At 43.7% G+C, this 20,524-nt stretch overlaps 1 protein-coding gene across 1 annotated transcript in view; it reads right to left on the minus strand.

The window, feature by feature from the left end:
- Positions 1-20,524, minus strand: part of NIBAN1 (niban apoptosis regulator 1) — a 78,571-nt gene that overhangs the window by 28,902 nt on the left and 29,145 nt on the right. The window contains exons 2-5 of the mRNA XM_063134724.1: positions 17,208-17,338; positions 15,906-16,037; positions 14,594-14,708; positions 9,825-9,992 (exon numbers count right to left, since the gene is read on the minus strand). Of these exons, the coding sequence (XP_062990794.1) occupies positions 9,825-9,992; positions 14,594-14,708; positions 15,906-16,037; positions 17,208-17,338 (546 nt within the window). The remainder of the gene's footprint in view (positions 1-9,824; positions 9,993-14,593; positions 14,709-15,905; positions 16,038-17,207; positions 17,339-20,524) is intronic.

Raw genomic sequence — 20,524 nt, forward strand, 5'->3', positions numbered from 1 at the left:
TAATTATAATTCTTAGTCTATCACGGATATACTTGTGGAACACCTACAGTAAAACAGCCTATTGATCAAATGTTCTAAGGGCTTCAACATAGGAAATAAATAAAAAACACAATATCTTTCTTACAATTAGAATTCCTTGCATGCTGCACTTGTTGAGTACGTTTATTCATAATCATAGTCTCCCAAATTTCATCAACCCACTGCCATTGCATTTGAGACTTCCAGTTACATGATGTACATGACTTTGCAGCTATATACAATTGTTTTAAAAGGTCCGTATGCAGGAATCCATGATCATTAGGTCCAAAAAAACGAAGAAGCATAGCTTTAGGAGTTATCATTGATCTAACTTGGAGAAATTCCTTAGAGTAATCAGCAACCATGTTCCAAAACTCCTGCATTGTTGAACATTCCCACTAAAGATGAAAGTATGAACCAATCTGAGCACACTCATTCCAACAATATTGCATCTTTATCTGTTGCACTTTTATTGAACAACACTAATATAAAGGATGACCAGAACAAAGTTTTCAGTAGGTAGTATGCTACTTCTGCAAGTCTTCACCTAATATAGGCATTTTGTATGCCTTTTTACCTAATATACACATTTTTGCATGCATTTTTTATTTAAGAGAATACATTTTTGTGCATTATTTTCACTAAATTAACATTTTGTGTGAGTATGCGATCTAGATAAGAGACTAGACACTTCAATACACATGCAGCCTCCGCAACATGGTGTGGTTTTGCTACACTGGGGAACAGGGAGTAGTATAGTAGTGGAGAGACAGGCAGGAAGACTAACTCTACATATAGCCATGGTCTCCTGCTTCTATTCATTCAGACCACACAGACCTCCAGAGAGCGGTGGCTTTGTGGTAGTGGAAAACTCAATCATTAGACAAACAGCTGGGTTTGTGATAAGCATGTGTCTACATGGTAAATTGGCTGCCTGGTGTGAAGGTTGCAGACATCACATGCCACCTAGATAGCTTTCTAGATAGTCGGTACCAATAATGTGAGGAAATGTAGTTCTGAGGTCCTAGAAGCCAAATTTAGGTTGCTAGGTAGTAGAAGATTGAAATCTAGGACAACCAAAGTGGCTTCTTCTGAAATGCTATCTGTTCCATGTGCTAAGCCAGCAAGACAGGTGAAACTCAGTGTGTGGATGAGATAGTAATGTACAGAGGAGGGGTTAACATTTGTTAGGCTCTGGGGAACTTTTGGGACAAGCCAGACTTGTACAAGAGGGACGAGCTCCACCTGAACCAAAATGGAACCAAACTGCTGAAGCTAAACATAAAAAATGTGGCAAAACACCTTTTAAACTGAACCCTGGGAGAAAGCCAACAGGAGCTGGGATATATATTTAAGAGGAAAATTGCCAAGGAAGTCCATCACAGTCATATTTGTCTTCAAAATAGGAAACTTCTCTAAAATGAGGAAACTGGTAAAACGGGAGTTGAAAGGGGGAGTTAAGATGGTTAAATCCCTTTAAAATATTCAAGGTTACTCAAAACCACAACAACAGACACTCAGCTAGAATATATGCCATAGGTTATGGAAGGTAGCACCAAGTCCAAGAAGTCACTAGAATGGTTAACAAGCAGGGTCAAGGAAGGTATAAGAGAAAACAAGGCTTCCTTCAGCAAATGGAAGTCTCACCCAAATGAGGGAAACAGTGAGAACAGAAGCTTGCCCAAAGGAGATGAAAGCAGACAATAAGAGAGGGGGGGGGGGGGAAAGCATTTTAAGGAGCTAACAACATCAAGGCCAACAATAAAGAATTCTTTAACTATATCAGAAGCAGGAAACCAGCTAGGGAGGCAGTTGAGTCTTCTGGATTACAATGAAGTTAAAGGAGTACTAGAGTAGGATAAGGAGATTGCAGAGAAGCCAAATTAATTCTTTCATCTGTCTTCAATGCAGAAGATGTAGGACAGATACCATTGTCTGAACTGATATTTTCAGGAAGGGGGTCTGAGGAAGGAAAGGAAAGGAACCTCTCGTGCAAGCACTGAGTCATTACTGACTCTTGGAGGGATGCCAGCTTTCGCTGACGTTTTCTTGGCAGGCCTTATAGCAGGGTGTTTGCCGTTACCTTCCCCGGCAGTGATTACCTTTCCCACAGCTAACTGGGTACTCATTTTACCAACCTCGGGAGGATGGAAGGCTGAGTCGACCTGAGCCAGCTGCCTGAAACCAGCTTCTGCTGGGATCGAACTCAGGCCGTGGGGAGAGTTTCAGCTGCAGAAACTGGTGACAAAAGATGAAGTTCTCAACCTTATTGACAAACTGAAAGTTAATCAATCACTTGGCCCAGATGGTATCCACCCTAGAGTTCTTAAAGAGAAGTGAAACTGCTGATCTTTTAACAAAAATATGTAACATGTCCCTAAGATCAACTTCTATACCACATCCCTGGAGAATGGCCAATGTAACACCAACTATTAAAAGAGGATCTGGGGGGAATTTAGAAAATTACAGACCTGTCAGCTTAATGTCTATTCCAGGTAAACTGGTTGAAAACTATGAAGATTATACTCTCCTTAGTCAAATCTATTTTACGATCACACTTAGAATACAGTGTACAGTTCTGGTCACTACACCTAAAAAAGCATATTGTAGAGTTGGAAAAAGTGCAGAAAAGGAAGGAAAGGAAAGGAACTTCTCGTGCAAGCACTTGAGTCATTGCTGACTCCTAGAGGGAGGCCTGCTTTCGCTGACCTTTTCTTGGCAGACTTTGTAGCGGGGTGGTTTGCCATTGCCTTCCCCAGTCGCAGTTACCTTTCCCCCAGCTAGCTGGGTACTCATTTCACCGACCTTGGAAGGATGGAAGGCTGAGTCAACCTAGCCGGCTGCCTGAGAACCACCTTCCACTGGGATCGAACTCAGGCCGTGGGGAGAGTTTCAGCTGCAGTAACTGCCGCTTACCACTCTGCGCCACACGAATGATCAAGGGGCTGGAGCAACTCCCCTATGAAGAAAGGTTACAACATCTGGTATTGTTTAGCTTAGAAAAGAGGTGAGTAAGGGGAGACAGGAGACCCAAGTGAAGACCCTTGATCTGATCCAGCATGGCTCCTTATGTTCTTATGGTTAAGGACACAGCAGTATTATAGGCATCACTTGTTCAAATTGGGAAATAGTTCCCACTTTTGTAAAACAAAAGAGGAGAAACCAACATTGATTAAGCTGAGTTTTTAACATCATGCAATATCTGGTTGGTGATTCAATGTTTGATTGTAGTTTGTAAGACTATAAAATGGATTAAGAGTAAATCTTTGCAGAGTTGGGATAGACTAAATTGAGACTTCACTGAGTACGATCCATTGTAATAAGAGCTAAATTGTCTAGGTATACAAAGAACTAGGACTGTGAGGCTTCCTTAGCAAGATCATGTGGTAGGAGAGTTGCTAACCACCAACAGAAATGAGATGAGGTCACTTCCTAACAGGATATAGGCCTGCAATCATGTGCTGTATTTATAGCATCCAAAAACTTGCAAGCTTCATGTACAAACTTGCATATCTATAGGATTTAACTCTACTCATCTTGCAGGATTTGATGGTTTTACTGTTGCTTCCTAGTTATTCAGAATAAGCATTGCCTAGTTGCAGTACTAGAGCTTCTAGATGCTTGGAGAATAGAGCACAAGAGGGGTTAAATATTAAGACATCTTTATTTCATTAAATCTTCTAGCCTGCTCTGTCACAAGGATCCACGGATGGTAAACAACGAGAGTGGCCACAAAAAATTCACCAAGAGCTAAATCAGAAGTGAATGCTTCATTTCTTCCACAAAGCATCCAAGAAATTTCGAAGAAGCTGAAATAGATCTGATAAGACTAGCAAAATTTCTCAGGGGAAAAATGCAACCTTAGTAACATTATAAACACAGTTATATCTTTAAAATGCTATATAAACCCTAGCTGCATAACAAACAAACTCCCATAGTGATGGGAGCTCAGTAGGTATGCAGAACTGCTTGAGCCCTAAACAAAACTGAAACAGGGAAACACAAAAACTCGGTGCTTAAGTAATGTATATTTCAAGAATAAATACAGGTTTGCTTATTTTGCATAAACATGTTCAATATAAACAAAATATATTTATAGATATATTTTTGCTGAATTAGGAGAGGACCTGTAACAAAAGCAGTGATACGTATGGCAGAACTGCCAAGCCTGTGCACCATAAAGGTGAGAAATGCAGAGTACCAAAGTACTACCTCAGAACCCTGGAGATTTCTATAAAGAGTGGCCTCATTCACACATTACGATTCCTGCATAGCCTAGCTGCTTGTGACCAAGCAGTGTGCTAGTACATACAGCCCATTTACTCCTACATGACTCCTCCTATTCATGAGTTGGTAAAACTAACCAGAAATGGATAGCTCATCATAACATCTGAAACTGGAATCCTAAACAAGGATTTATTAGCCAACAACAAACATGACTTTTTGTTGGATTAAGATCCTGGATGGTTTAGCATAGGGTTGCCATATTCTGAATACACAAAACCAGGACAAATTTATTTATTTTTGCATTTAAAATATATGTATTTCTGCATAAACATGCATAGGATTGTGCCCTAAAGAACAAACAAAGGCAGCCATGTTGGCCATAAAGGGGAGGAATCCAAAATACATATAGTATTAATACTTTTATTAGGCCAACTCAAAGATCACAAAAATGTACAAGTTTTTGAGCTCTCTAGATCTAGGATGACCATATGAAAAGGAGGACAGGGCTTCTGTATCTTTAACAGTTGTATTGAAAAGGGAATTTCAGCAGGTGTCATTTGTATATATGGGGAACTTAGTGGAATTTCCTCTTCATCACAACAGTTAAAGCTGCAGGTGCCCTGCCCTCTTTTAAATCTGGTCACTCTAGTATAGCTCCTGCAACTTTAACTGTTGTGCTGAAGAGGGAATTTCACCAGGTTTTCCATATATACAAATGACACCTGCTGAAATTCCCTTTTCTATGCAACTGTTAAAGATACAGGAGCCCTGTCCTCCTTTTCATATGGTCACTCTACTAGATCTCTTCATCAGACAAGGTAGTGGTGGTAATATTAATAGTAGTAGGAGAACTAACTGGATGTTATAGTCAGGATGTTTGTGTAGTTAATCATAAAATTAGATGGAAGAGGAGGGTGTGCAGACATTCGAATTGGTCTCTGCCTGGTGATGTGATGGTTTCAGTGCCACCAGGACTACAGGGAACAAGAAAGTAGTAGACAATTGTTGACCCTCCATTTTTGAAAATATAAAATCCACTTAGCTATTAACTCAAAAAAAGCTACCAGACCCCTAACGTGGAAGTAAACCCTACTGAATTTACACACAAACCTGCATAAAATTGGGCTACCTCAATGGCATTGCAGCTTATGCCTCTGTGGACACTAGTGTGCTTAAGTTCTCAAAAACTTATACCAACATAAATTGATTAGGGCCCAATCCTATGCATGTTTTAGGGTGACCATATGAAAAGGAGGACAGGGCTCCTGTATCTTTAACAGTTGCATAGAAAGGGGGATTTCAGCAGGTGTCATTTGTATATATGGAGAACCTGATGAAATTTCTTCTTCATCACAATAGTTAAAGCTGCAGGTGCCCTGCCCTCTTTTAAATCTGGTCACTCTAGTATAGCTCCTGCACTTTAACTGTTGTGATGAAGAGGGAGTTTCCCCAGGTTCTCCATATATACAAATGACACCTGCTGAAATTCCCTTTTCTATGCAACTGTTAAAGATACAGGAGCCCTGTCCTCCTTTTCATATGGTCACCCTACCCATGAGGGGCAGGGGAGTCTCTTTTACCCGCCTAGTTAACATGTTTAACATGTTTCCTTCCCTCCTCCCAGATGGATAGCCATCCTGTAGTTTGTCATAGCTAAATAAAAACAGAAATAAACCTGTTAATCTTTACAACAACAAAGAGGAGGCAGCAGGAGATTCCCCCACATTGTCCCAGAGTTGCTTTCCCTTTTCATGCTCCCTTTAAGTAAGAGGGAAGACAAAAACTCGACCGACCTGAAGTCTTTAGCTGAACTGAGCAAGGGAGGGAGGACGACATGGGAGCATCATCCCCAAACCCTGGACGAGACACGTGGGAACCCAGCATGCTCTTGGTGTCTTGGGAGAAGGCGGGCTGTGGAAGAAGGGGCCATACTGGTTGTGGTCATGGCTCCTCCTTGTTGGCTGGGCAGCTGAGGAAGCCGTGCACTGTCCCCGCCTCCATAGGGGGGAAGAGGAGGTGGAAGAATAACCATCAGCTGGCTAGTCAGGCACTTCCCTTTATTCGAGTCCTGCTGGAGCAATGGACTAGCCCTTTCTGCCCCTTCTCTCTCTGTCTCTCCAGGCTGGACCAGGAATCTGGGATTCTTGACTGACCGGCCAGGTCATTTCAGAATTTTCTGGAATCCAGGACATCCTTGGTTTCCTGGGACGTATGGCAACCCCAGTTTAGCACCAACAAACGAGCATCTTGGGTTTGGAGATCACTGTAAGCTACTCATTGCAGGTTAGTTTTACCCGCTCATGCTACGAGTGGCAAATGGGCTGCATGCAACAGCATAATGTTCATTCATAGTAAGCCAATCCAGGAATCCTGGTTTATTGTTGGGTTCATGTGCAGCCATTGTCTACTTGATTTCAAATGCATCTCCACAGTCATCAAAAGATGAAAGCTATGATATGAATCTCAATTATGTGCAAAATGCAGAGTGTGCATGGAGGAAATTACAGCCATAGTTACCAAATAGTGCACTGTAACAACATGCACAGAAATTTCCATCTACACACAGTGGGCAAGTATAAATCCACAGAATCCAGATATGTCCAATCCACACCATGCCATTACTTCACAATTTTCACATATCAGAAACTGAATTCTATCTACACAGGCCCTTTTCCAACAGTATGATCAACACTCCAACGAGAGGTCTGGAGGTGCATCCCATTCAGGTACTGGGGGTTTGTGTAAATAAGGTGTTTATCGCTCTGCAGGAATAACACTATAACCAAATAAAATATGTTCCAATCACCAAGAAAACTCTTTAAGCAGAAGCGTAGCCCAATCATTTCATCCTAGCACTCCTAGAGAAAAGAACTATCTTTTGCTCAATACCAGGAACAAAATCACTATGGATTTAACTTAAGTGGAATTAACAAACCATTGTGGAGGAACGAGATCAGACAAATGAATGCAGCAAACGACAGCAGTTCTATGTTTCCTTAAAGTGTACTTTTGAGTTTACTTGTGGAAGTTGCGGGGTTTAGATTTTAACTACTGTTTTAGGAATTGAATGTTCCTAAAACATGTTGTTATTTCACTGGAACAGCCACCCTGAGGAAATGGAAAGGCCAAGCTGCAAGCTGGTGAAACCAATAAGGGTGTTGCCCTCTCATTGCTGGATACCAGCTTCTCAACCAACTTATTCCTTCCTCTAAAAAACACACCATGTTTAGACACACTGAAATATCAGTTTGTGCAATATTTGCTAAAAAAGAAAAGAAAAAGGAACTCCTCTTCCAGAAAGTCTTCAATTAAATATCCACATATTTAATATGTGGGGGATCCCTCCATAGCACAGAAATTCCATGTGACAAAAATAAAAAGTGAAGAAGAAGCAGCAGCAAGCATGAAGAAAAGGAAATAATCCAGAAATATTAAAGATGGGAAAGACTTATTAGGTCATCTGCTCCATACTTTGCCAAAACATCACTGTCCTCTGGAGCAATGGGCTGTAATTCAGTCAGGAATAGAGACTGCCAAGAGCACTGAGAGTCTGCTAACATTTCTGCAAAAAGAAATTGAGCAAACTAAAGCCACACTGCAGATCTTGAATCATAGATGATTCTCAGCATGCCAGGAAAAGTTGATCCACTTTATTACTTGCCCAGTATTGAACAAAAGAGGTTGTATTACACATAAATCAGTGTATGACCAAAGTTTCAAGAGATGAATAACAGGGATTATAAACCATGCCAAAGAAAGGCTTCCCTTTAAGAATGCATGAGAGGAAATTGACTTCAGCTGTCTGCTTTAGAGAGCACATTTACTGAAGCATATAGATTAAAGATTCTGCAATGTGCTGATTAGATGTGTGCTCCTTCCAAGGTAGAAGTTTCACCATATGTAGATTGTGCCTTGATGCATCTTGTGGTTTGGGTGGCAAGTATATTGTTTGCCATAGCTTTACTAATTCAGATTTATAAGAATTAGGAGAGATTTGCCTTGCTCATGAAGGAACATATAAAAAGGTTATGAGGAAATGTTCCTACAGGTGCTGCTGAATCACAGGCCTTGCTAGAGTAGGTGAGGAATGGCAGCAGCCATTTGTATCTTTACACTGGCTGGGGAATTATCTCTTATATGACTGGCCCATTTCTCTTTAATTGAAGTGAATTTTTGAAAAACAGTCAAAATTTGCAAAGAAAAAAAGAAAAAAAGAAAAAAGAAAAAAACTCACCCTCATGCTCAAACAATTTTGCATCTGAAATTCAGAAGTTGAATTTTAAACGTGAACTCTTACCTCAAAATAGAAACTCAAATCCTTTATCCTTTTTGACATGTTTTGATTATTTAGGTGTTATATGTGTCAAATGTATCATAAACTATTGACATGCAATGATAGCAATATTTGAAAGTTAAGTACCACTCCCCCTAAAAACAAATGCAGTGGCTGAGCACCAACAGGACTGTAGCTAAAACAAGACCCCCTGGGGGCAGGAGAAGGTACTGGCATACCCAAGATAATCCTGATCTTTGGGGGGGGGGGGGACTGAGCCAGCAAACTCCCACCCCATCCCAAAGCAGCCCAGCAAGGAATGAGCATGCTGAGTGTCTATCGGGAATGGAGTGTCTTGGAAGAGGGCGAGGCTGCTAACTAGAACCTTGAACATGATTACTCCACGCTGCATGTTTTGTTGCAGGGCCCATTCATTAATTACTATGGCATGCTCACTATCAAATACTAAATACCATTAAACCATTAAACATAATTTTATGCCAAGCTATTAAATACTGTCAAATATCAAACACTAAAATCAAATATTAGGGTTGAATATCAAATATCTGGAAAAAATATATATAATCAGATGTTAAATAACGACAACAAACATACACAGACTGTCCTAAAAATATATGCCACAAAAATTCAAAGGAATATTTTGAAGAGAATGGAGAAAAAGTGGTTCAGCTTCCAAGGCCTTTTCCAGCATCATCACTTCCATGGAGGCCTTGTGCCCTGAACAACCAGTAAGTAACAAAGAGAACACACCGGCTGAGGTATGTGAAGGAAGCTGGTTGAATTCAGTCAGGGCTGCCCATCCAAGCCCTGATCAGAGCTAGAGCTGCCCAGCATAGTTGCTCCGTCATGTGCCTTCCGGCCATAACCTTAACATTGGCTTAACTCCTACTGCCCCCCCACCTTCACTTTTGGTAGCAGCTAGGGAGAAGCACGTGGTCAGGAAACAAGTCATAGAGTTGCCAATCGAACTTCCACTTTCTCTGAACTTGACAAAGTAACCAGCTGGATGCATCCCCTCTCCCCTGCAACATGTACGATCACGTTCCTCATTTCATGATATCGTCACAGTTGGTTTCCACACCCCAGCTGATTCTCAAAAGGGGAGGGAACAGCATAACATGATGTCAACTCCATGTCATCCATGACTTGTTGTTCCACCCAAAGCTTTAATTTTGCTAAGGAGTACTGATTGGCTGCTCACTGAGACAGTCAAACACGCAGAGTTATCTCTCGCCAAATGCAGGTACCGTAGAGAGAATGATCACACTTCGCTTGGTGTACTTACCATGGTTTGAGTGTCTGATGCAATCATTCAACACTGCACTGAATTCCTTCTGAGCCTCTGGATCCGGAAAGCAGAAGTAACTATGTCTAAGGAAAGGTTGCCACAGATAGACAGGAAATTCCTTTGGAAGGACAACAAAAGCCTGGGCATTCTCCTTTTCGTTGGAAGCTTTGAAGAAAAACAACAGTAGCAATCATTTGGAAAATGTACAAGTTTCAAGACTTGCACCAAGCTTTACAAATAATTATATACAAGTGGTGTATGCTGCTGAGGAGGAAAGGTCTTAATCCATGCTCGGATTTCGCTGCAAGCTTGGCAGACTGAGCTCTGTGCTTTGAGGGCACCATCAGGACTGCAGTACCAGCCTACCTGAGCCTTCAACCAACTGACCCCAAGGGTGAATCCTGGTCCACTAGACCCTATAATTCCCTAACCTCCAACCTTGTTCCACAATCTGAACAACTTGTCTTAGATTGTAAGCCTCTGGGCAGGATATTGTTGCTGTTTTCTTTGTATATACTGTACAGCACCAAGTACATTGTTGCTGCTATATAAATAAATATTAATAATAATAATTGTCTCTGGTGCCTAAGCTCCTGTTCCCTTCTGTCCTAATTGCTGCTTTGTAACTTGACCTCTGACTGGTTTAGACTACTGACTTGTCTCTGGTTCCTCTGATCCTTCTTTGCTGCTCTAGAACTTGACCAACTCTCTTGACTTTGGAGTGTGTACCAAACATCTGGCCCCCTTGGATTAAACCAGCTCCCTATCAAATCTGATAGCCTGGAGCCTGACCCTCAACAGTCCTGACACATGGAGGCCCACAACAAAATACTGTGGTGTACATTAAATGAATTCAAAATAATTCATTTTGCTTGTGTTTTTTAATTGTGCATTATTTTTGGTAGAGGCCAATTCCCCTGGTGTCTGTATTGTGTTTCTTTAACCCCCACCCTTAGCTGGATGCCCTTTTCCTTCCCACCCCCCAATAGCACTACAATGCTACAGCCCTCAGGTTCCTAATTTACTGCACGGTTTGCTTAGCCCTGAACCTTCCTACATATCACACGAAGATAGTGTGTGGTGGTGGTGATGAACTGATGGAAGTTTCCAGCCTTCACCAGATGCATCCCCCAAATGTCATTGGCCATGGTGGCTGGGAATTATGAAAGTTTCATCCAACATAACTGGAGGGTATTTACACAGGCCTTTGCTAGACGAGGGGTTAGCCATCCCTGTGCGTCCAGAAGACGTACAGGGGATCCCAGGCTCAGCCAGGGGTCAAACCTCCCTGGCCCTGGGGTAACCGGCACCGCTTGTGGCCCGGTATTTCCCATGGTCTCGGGCTGAGCCCAAGACTGCAGGCATGTAGACCAGCCCGCCGCTTTTCCCAGCTACCGCATTTACTCGCGAGTAGCCGGGAAAAGCAGCAGATGGCGCACAGCGCTCCGCGTGAGTACTGCAGCCATCAGGGCAGGGTGGGGAGATGGGGGGAATCGGAGATTACGGTTGGGGGGGGAATCGGAGATCGCACGGGGGGGGGGGGAATCACGACCAGGGTGAGGAAATCGGGGGCAGGGGGGAGCCCTTTCTTTTTTAAAAAAAAAACCTACCTTAGTTGCTGGTGCGCTCCAGTGCACCCGGCCCCTTTAAGACACTAAACAAAATGGCCAACGCGACAGGGCTTTCCTTTACCAAATCGCATCTGACGTGTGGAAAGGAGCAACAGCCCGCGCTACTTCTAGCGCGGGCTGGCCCCTCCTCACCACCGGATTTTAAGGTAGGTCTAGCAAAGGCCACAGTCAGCCCTTTGGCCCATGAGACACTTGTTGGGGTTAGGTTTTTACCCACAGAAGGAAAAGGACTCTAAAGAGTTAAAAAGATGTCCTTGGCCAGATTGTCTCTGCCAGGAGAAGTCCAGTATGAAGCAGATTCTTCCCTGGCCTACGTGCGGTACGAGAAGTACATGATGAAGAGACTATTGGTTAATTGGGCCAAGGAGAAAAGTGTATTTAAGAAGTCCATGTTGTAAGGCTTCTTCACTGCTAAGATATTATCTTCACTGCTACGATATTATCTTCACTGCTGCGTTGTTGTCAGGATATTGCTACGTTGTTATTGCTGTACTGTTGGTGAAAGGACTGTATATATGACCATTTATTCTGTAAGTAATTTATTCAGTGTCAGTAAAGTTTCTTACTGACCAAAGACCGTGAGTGCTCTTTTTTTGTTCTTAACTTCAAGCTGAAACCATTTCCAGCTCCACGCTGCTGCTGCTATTCGCACTCTGCTAAATTTTTAGGGTAAACCATTACCACGATAACACTAGTATTGTCTCTTCTGATTGGCAGTGATGTTTGTTAGCCTAAAGGCCATGCAGTACAAAAAGCTTGCACCTACACTCTGCCCTCATGTTGTCAGGGTTCCAGCCTCAGCCATCCCAATATGTTTGATTCCCCCATCTTTTTAAAAAACACACATTTTTTACAAGCCAATACTTTTCTGCATACCTTGTGGTTCCCAAAGGTATTTAGAAACACACATACGCAGCCTTTGTCTGTAGGTGGCCCCATTTTGCTGCGTAACTGATTGGGGCTTGGAACCACCCACTTCACTGTTAGAGATGGATCTGTTAAGAAAACACTGCAATGTATCCTCACCCCCTAACAGTAATTATCCAGTTCAGGGTGCCAGTTAGCCATTCCTACCATCAAGATACTTCAAGCTCTTTGAGGTTGAAGCACATGAATGCTCTCTTCTCCCCCCTCAATACCTCACGTTCCAGCTTTCTGCTGATCCTTTTCCAACTGGTTTCCTTTTGCTTTTTGACTGAAAATGTCTCAAGTAAAGAGCAATCCTGCCCATATAAAAGATATGCTTTGTTCTCTGTCCCAATCACCACCTTACACACAGCTTCAGAGAGGCTTTTGCAAGGCAGGGAGAAGGCTGCCCCATCTCCTAGCATGCATATGTCTTTGTGCAAAGCCTGGGAGATTCCACATGGATCCCCTGTGACTTCAGTCAAACAGCATCAGGAGCATCAGTTAACTGCCTTACTGGGTTGTGTGTATGTACATTCACGATCCCCTGCTCCTTCCTTCCTCTCCTTCCTTCCCTCTTGCATGTTTCTTGGGCAAAGGTGTGTGTGTGCGCGTGCGCTCTCTCTCTCTCTCTCTGTCTCTAAGCTTTAATTTTTAAAAGGATGTTCTTTCCTTCTGTGAACCTTGGGGTTCCTTCCCCTTCTGTCAGCAATCTAGCACTGGAGTTCACTATATAAAGGTCTGGTGATTGATATATCATGTTCTTATCACTGTTATTCTTTTATGTACATTATGAAATTAATTCTCTTAGCTTTTAATGTGTGTCTCACGGCAAAGGAAGACAATAGCCGAGGGAGGAATCAGAGTCTCAAATGTCTTTGAGGGACTCAAGACTTAAAGAAGAAAAGGAGAAGGACTAAGGCAGTGGTACTCAACCTGCAGCTCCCTGAGGCCTTTATTGTGGCCTCCATAGTTGCCTGTATCCTGCAACTGAATTCCCCACTACATGTACTCTCCTCCTGCTCTACAAAGAGCCTTGTACAGATGACTCTGTAGCCCTGTTCAGGTGTTCTGAACCTGAACAGGCCAGACACATGACAATAAGCACAGCTTTGGCAACTCCAGGTACCACACCTCTCCCTCATCGCGTTCATTGCCCTCTATGTGTGAAGAACAACAGTCTGTAGTGCAGCGCCTCCTGTATCCATAGGGCCTCTCCACACAAGCCAGGACACAGATTTTTCAGCATCCTGGCTTGTGTAGATAGAGGAGGCTCTCCTCTTCAGACTGTTGCCTTCCATGAGTTTAGAGCAACAAACGTTATGAGGGAGAGGGGCAGGGGTGGAGGGCTCTTTTTCCTCATGCATTTGCCCTATTCAGGTTCAGAAGGCCTGAATAAGGCTTGTATGCTAGTATTTGCTAGCAATGAGGAAAAAGCAATCTGTATCAGGATTGCTGGTGTGTGTGTGTGTGTGTGTACACACACACACACACACACACACATGCATGGGTATGCAAGAACAGCCCCAACACCCAAGCCGATATTACTAGTTGACCCCAGGGCTAAAAAGGCTGAACACTGGTGGACTAATGCTTTTTCAGTTCCTTTGAAAAAGGATGTAACTTTTTTCATGCAACTTTTAGGAAGGCAATATAACACTCGCCAGAAAACATAAATTAATATCCAGCATACAATAATTCTCATGTAATGGGTTTGGGTTTGTTTTTAAGCAAGTTATCAGCCAATGTTGTCCTCCATCTCTAAGGGTGCAATCCTACAGTCCCTAGAGAGCGCCCCAGGGATCATAGGATTTTTCGGATTCCCCCTCCCAAAGCCGTAGATAATTTCCCCTCCCCCTTGTAGCTTCCACAGCACCTGCTTGCTGAGGTCGCAAAATGACCTCGGATGACCTCATAGAGGTAAAAAGAGGAGATATCCGGGGAGAGGAGAGGCCAGGATACGAAGAATCCTATGGCCTCTCCAGCTCTGGCTTTGCCCCCAACAGCACACCTCTTCCAGATGGACTTAAGAGGCCTGTCCAGAGGAAAACAGGGGGGGGGAATCAGAAAGCTCCATTGCTCCTCCTACCCTGCAGCAAAGTAGGAAATTAGATATTTGAAAACCTCTGTCTCTAAGTAGCCCAATAGTGTTGCGCCCTAAGACTTATCAACAATCAAACAAAAAAAGAAAAATGGAGACAGTTCAAATTTAAGCTGGCTGTGCCTTACCATTCGGGTCTGGAAAATGTTTATCAGCCAGCAGGTTATACTCTTCCTCTGTAATCAGTACTTTGGCTCCAACAGGTAGAATGCAGCTTTTAGAACCAACTCCCTTCTGGAAAGCCTGGGTTTTTTAAAAAGGAAAGAAAAGAAATGAAGTTCAGTCTTGTTTCAGGTGTTGTTTTTTTTTTAATTTTAAAGAGTAATCTCATCCTACGGATTTCCCCCCCAATTTATGTATGAACACTATCTAATTGGACACTAATGCTAATGTAAATTTTATAGCACTAGAATAAAAGACTTCTAGCATAACGCCAATAGCATTCGCTGATGCAATAGGATTCCCCGGAAAACCTGTCATTCCAGCTGACGCTATTGCTGTTACGCTAGAGGTCCCTCATGCTGGAGCAATGTAGTTTACATTAGTGCTAGTGTCCAACTGGATACTGCCCTATCTTGAACAGATATGAGGGCACAGCTGTGTGTATGCCATGGTTTTCAGGGAGCACAGAGTGCAGAATTCAGATTCCTGAAGACATCTCTGCTATGGCTTTGAAGGCATGTTCGAGAGAATGTTGGTTATGTCTGCTAAACCCTAAGAAGCCAGGGGTGGCTGAACAAGGTGACTTACAAAAAGTGTAATCTATTTATTTATATGACTTATATCCTGCCCTACAACAGGTTCCAAGAGCAGCTTACACAAAGTTAAAACTACAATAGAACAAATTAAACCGCCCCACACACAAAATTAAACTTTTCTATTACGTAAAATAAAATACAGTATGTATATTGTCTGCAGGTAATGGAACTCAGCTTCTCTTAGCACAGTATTTGGAATACCTAATCACAGATTTATTTATTTATTTATTTATTTATTTATTCAGCACAGAATGCACACTGCCCTAATTTTGGTTAGCTTTTGACATTACGTTCCCACACCTCTGACAACAGATGCTCACTTGCCAGATGCCATGGCACAAATTGGCCTTTGCAATAATATAACTAACGCTAATAAAGAACAATATGGGAATGAGCAAAGAAAAGCTGGGTTGAGGGCGGGGGGAAGACTGAAGTCCATGGCACCACAAAGAAGGGAATATTTGGTGGGCAATATTCAGATGTGCTTCCTGAAAGCACCAAATCAGAATCACTCTGAAAAGTACGATGTAATCAGAATAACCCTAGATTAAAATCAACCTCTTTAGTATGCTGAATATATCTACTATAGCCAGCTACTAGTCGCCCTTGAAGAAGAACCTGAGCGTTACATATCAAGACACCTAAACATCAAACTTCAGTATTTGATAAATTGACCGTTTACCTCTTTGCTTTCAAAGCTTTCCACAGCATAGTTGTTTTTAATCACTATGTATCTGTCCTTCCATTTCTTCAAGTCTTCAGCAAAATGTGTCAATTCTCCTTCATAAAAGACCACGCTGGACTCTGCAGGAGGCTAAAGAAAAATATAAAATGATGCAAAGAAACAGAACCACCTTCTTGAAAAGCCTTGCATTGGCTGCAGGGAATAAAGACTCCAGCACCTTTGGTGCTCTTCACAAGGTTTTTGGAAGGATAAAATGGGAGGTGGGGAAAAATCATGTGAGCTCTCATGAACTGAGAGCACGTGACTGGCCCAGACCTGAGTGGGCGACCTGAACACAGGCCCTTGCTAGACGTGCCGGCTTATGCCGGCAGGGAGGCGGGGCCAAGGCGTGCTAACGTTAGCGCGCCTCGCCCAGGCTTCCAGACGTCGGACGCGCAGGGACGTCGGGTCCCTGCAGTCCGCCATATTTTTGTTTTGTTTTAAAGGGGCCGCGTGCGCCCCGAAGCCAAATAAGGTAAGTGGGTTTTTTTTTAACAGGGGGGGGAAGGATGGCAAGGGGGGAGGCAAGGGGGGAGGGCGGGTGACAGAGGGAGCGCCGCGCGCCGCCGCCGCCCGAGCAAGCAGGCGAGCGGCGCTTGCCCGGGCAATGCCTGGCATGCGGCGGCATTGCCCGGACAAGCGCCGCTCGCCTACTTGCTCGGGAGGCGGCGGCGCGCAGCACTCCCTCTGTCACCCGCCCTCCCCCCTTGCCACCCCCCCTGCCATCCTTCCCCCTCCCCTCTCTTTCCCCCCCCCACAGGCCGATGGGCACAGCGCTCATATGAGCGCTGTGCCAGGTCTGCGGCTTTTCGCGGCTACTCGCGAGTAAGCGAGTAGCCGCAGAAAGCCGCGGAAGTCACTAGACTTCCCCCAGCCCCGGCCTGAGGCCGGAGCTGGGGAAAAGGCATGCCATAAGCGAATTCGCTTATGGCGCGTTAGACCAGGCCTCAGCGCAGCCTGCCGCCGGATTCCCCTGTGCGTCATGTGGACGCACAGCAGGGAAACTGGCCCACAAAGCGCGCTAAGGCCTCGTCTAGGAAGGCCCACAGTTTACATGATTCAGACATAACACAGCAAAAATGGTTTGCCTAAACCAGAAAGTTTGGGACTGTGTGAGCAGGAGGGAGGGACCATGGGGAGGAAGGAGAGAGCATGTAAGACCATGGCAGCCAAACCAAGCCACTATAACTATTAAACTGGTTTCAAACAGGCTTAGAATGTCGTATAGATGCAGCCACAATAATTCACACTTCTGCTTACCTTTGTCTTTAAGAACTGGGACTGCAGGTCTCTGTTTTGTTCCACCTCATTCTGGATGTGCTTGCAAAAGGACACAACATATTGGCGTTTATAGTGCGGACTGAAGTTCTTGATCACAGCTTCTGTCTTTCCTGAAAGGACATATTAAAATATATATTATACTTTGCCTTCATTTCTGTAAAGCTTCGCAACTGTGAATTTAGAAAGCTAATTCTGCAACAAAAGACCTACATAATTGCATGTATCTGATGATAATGTAAGACAAGGGAAGCTGTTTCTAGACGCCAGTTGGAACAATAATGTTCCCTGACCTGGAGAGAACTAACACCCTTTTGTTCTATCTGACATAGCACTGGTCCTAGCCCTCTTCTGAAATGCACAGTTGAGATAAGATGACTTATCTTCTGATGAAATCTTCCCTTTGTTCTGGTTCCAACCCCTCCGATGGGCGGCAGTAAAAATAAAGGCCTCCAAGTGTAACATTTTAACCTGTTTGATTCCAGATTGTGTGACAGGTTCCAAAACTCCCCACCTTCACCCTCCCAAATTATTCTCCGAACATCACCTCACGGCCTTCTTTGGGAGCTATTAATCATACTAGTGGGGAGAGGGAATCCAAATCCACCAAAGAGGCCAGTTCACACATGAGAAGCCTATATGCAGTGAGGCATGGGAGTGAGCTTCTGGCTCAGTCGTATGGTGGGTCCAAGTCTAACACTCCTAAGTGCCACTTTAGGCACTCCGCCTACCATTTTTCAATGGATCATAGAGGTGGGTCTGACACGCATGCCAGCTTTCCACATTCAGGAATGAGTTGTGTTGTTTTCCATGGGGGACGAGCAGCCATTTAAACTTGCATTTGAATCAGTCAGCGGTATCCCACCAACGGGGGTGAAGGCAATGCCAGCTCCAGGCTTTTGAGAACGCTTTGGCAAGATAACTTCAACGGTCCCCCTCCCTCAGTGAAGCTACCTTCTCACCACCATGGCCACCAGCTGCTCTTGCTTCTCAACCTCTTTCTTATCATTGCTACCACTTGCTGGCTTGGCAGGCAGAGGGCCAGCGAGAAAGCAGGCAGTAACGTCTACTGCTCCTCCTTCTCAGCACCACCATTGTCTAGCTCACAGAGAGAGGCAGGTGAACAAGGATGTTGCAAAGGCGAAGGTAAGGAGCAACTCCAGTGGGCTCTTGCCAGTGGACCCCTGCTGGGGTATGGGCCCTCAGCAGTTGTCCAACCATGGGCATGTCTACACCAGCACTATATCCCAGGATCGTTCCTGTGCATCCAAATGCCACACAAGAGATCCCGGGAGCAGGCAGGGACGATCCCTCCATTTTCCTGGGATAACCCCCCTTAGGTGTAGAAAAGGCCCATGTCTACCCTTGACTGCCTCCCCCCACCCCAAGCCCTGTGATTTCTTTTTCTTTCTTTTTTTCCATGATCTTTTTAAGCTTTTGGCTGCCCTTCAATTCTTTTCTTCTTTTTTAAGCCTCTTTGGCTGCTCCTCACACCCAGGGACAAGAGACATTCCATTTCCTAGCCAAGCTATGCATGTATGCGTGACTGACTTTATCTCTGGGTAAGCTTGTGCCACCCCAATTCAGAACCAAGGCAGTTTGGCAGGAGGGGGTTTAAGCTCCCCCCCCCCATCTGTTTTCATGTTGAAACACCCACCTCCATGTGCATTTTAGGACTTCTTTCCCTTCTTTAACCCCACCACCACCATTCAAAAAAAGAGAAGCCAGTTTCTGTCAAATAAAGCACCAAACTGGAGGAGGAGGGAGGGAGGCAGCAGTAGCACACAATGTTGGCCAGGCAGAGTTCAGCAAGCAAAATCACGAGGAGTGGTCGGGCTTTTTGCTGCTTTGACCAGATGACTCTGTAGCCCTTTGGAACAAACCATGCTAAAGCCATCCAGCCGGCTTTAGACATCACAACAAGCCCTCCTGAAAACAAGCCTCCTGAACAATGCAACAGCAGGTTCTCAGGATGACTTTGGCATGGTTAAGAAACCATGCTGAAGCCACCCTGCCAGGGTTAGATAGCACAACAAGCCACTCTGAAACGAACATGGCTCACAACCCACTGTGGATTATCATGTTGTGTAAATCTAGTCAGCCCTTTCCAGCAGCTTTCTTCAAGAATTGTAGGACTTTCTATTTGTCTGAGCATTCCAAGAAGGTGGTGTTGGGGGACTACGGCTTGGCCCCTTCTGCAAAATGTGGCAGCTTGATAGTGGTCGGGCATGCACTTTACAGACCATATAATTCTGGTCTTGCAGTAGCTGGACTGCAGGGCTGTGGAGTCAGCACATAAAACCTCCAACTCCTTTATTCATGGCACCTCCAACTCTGACTCCTTTAATTATATATTGATATAGGAAATAAATTTCCTATATATTTCCTACATCGACTGCAAGCATGCAACTTTTTAGAACCCTAACCTGTTAAAGCCCGGGTCTAAAGGCTATAGCTAAGACATTGTTGTTGTTGTTGTTGTTTTGTTTGTTTTTTATTAAAGAAGCCCAAAAATGAAAACAATGAGGTTATGTTTTTATTTATTTATTTATTTATTTAATTGCATTCATATCACCCCATAGCCGAAGTTCTCTGGGCGGTTTATCAAAAGACTATAGAGTATAAAGTAATAGGATATGAAACGGTAAAAGAAAATCAGGAACAACTTTCTCTACTAGTTCAAAAATCTAAAGTATATACTTTGATATCAAAGTCAAAACTACAAAAAAGTTTTTAAAAAACCAATTGAACACCTAAAACAACTTAACAAATGACCATTTTAAAAGAAACAAACTCAGTTAGGTGCATAAGTAACAAACCTTTTTCGAGATTAAAGTATCATTTGAATATAAAATTCAAGTTGAATATACATATCACAACCCTATATACAATTTAAATTTATTAGGAGTTGGAGTTGGTACATTTTTACTGACTCCGACTCCAGTAACCCAAGAATTGCTTCCGACTCCGACTCCACAGCCTTGCTGAACTGGCTTCTCATTTGTTTCAGAGCCCAGTTCAAGGTATTGGTTCTTACCTATGAAGTCCTAAACAGTTTGGGGCCAGGATATCTGAAAGACCACCTTCTCCCATATCAACCCATTGGAAGCTTGTGATTGTCACAGGAGGCCTTGTTATATGTCCCACCACCTACAGGGGCTAGGTTAGTGGGCCCTTTCTGCAGCAGCACCTCCCTAGGGAAGTTAGATTGATCCCCTCTTTATTATACTTCAGATGGGCAGTGAACACTGTTCTGTGCTAGTGAGCGAATGTTCCCTAATGCTGCTCTCTGATTTTAT

The sequence above is a fragment of the Elgaria multicarinata genome, chromosome 1, assembly GCF_023053635.1.
Source record: "Elgaria multicarinata webbii isolate HBS135686 ecotype San Diego chromosome 1, rElgMul1.1.pri, whole genome shotgun sequence".
NCBI lineage: Eukaryota > Metazoa > Chordata > Lepidosauria > Squamata > Anguidae > Elgaria > Elgaria multicarinata.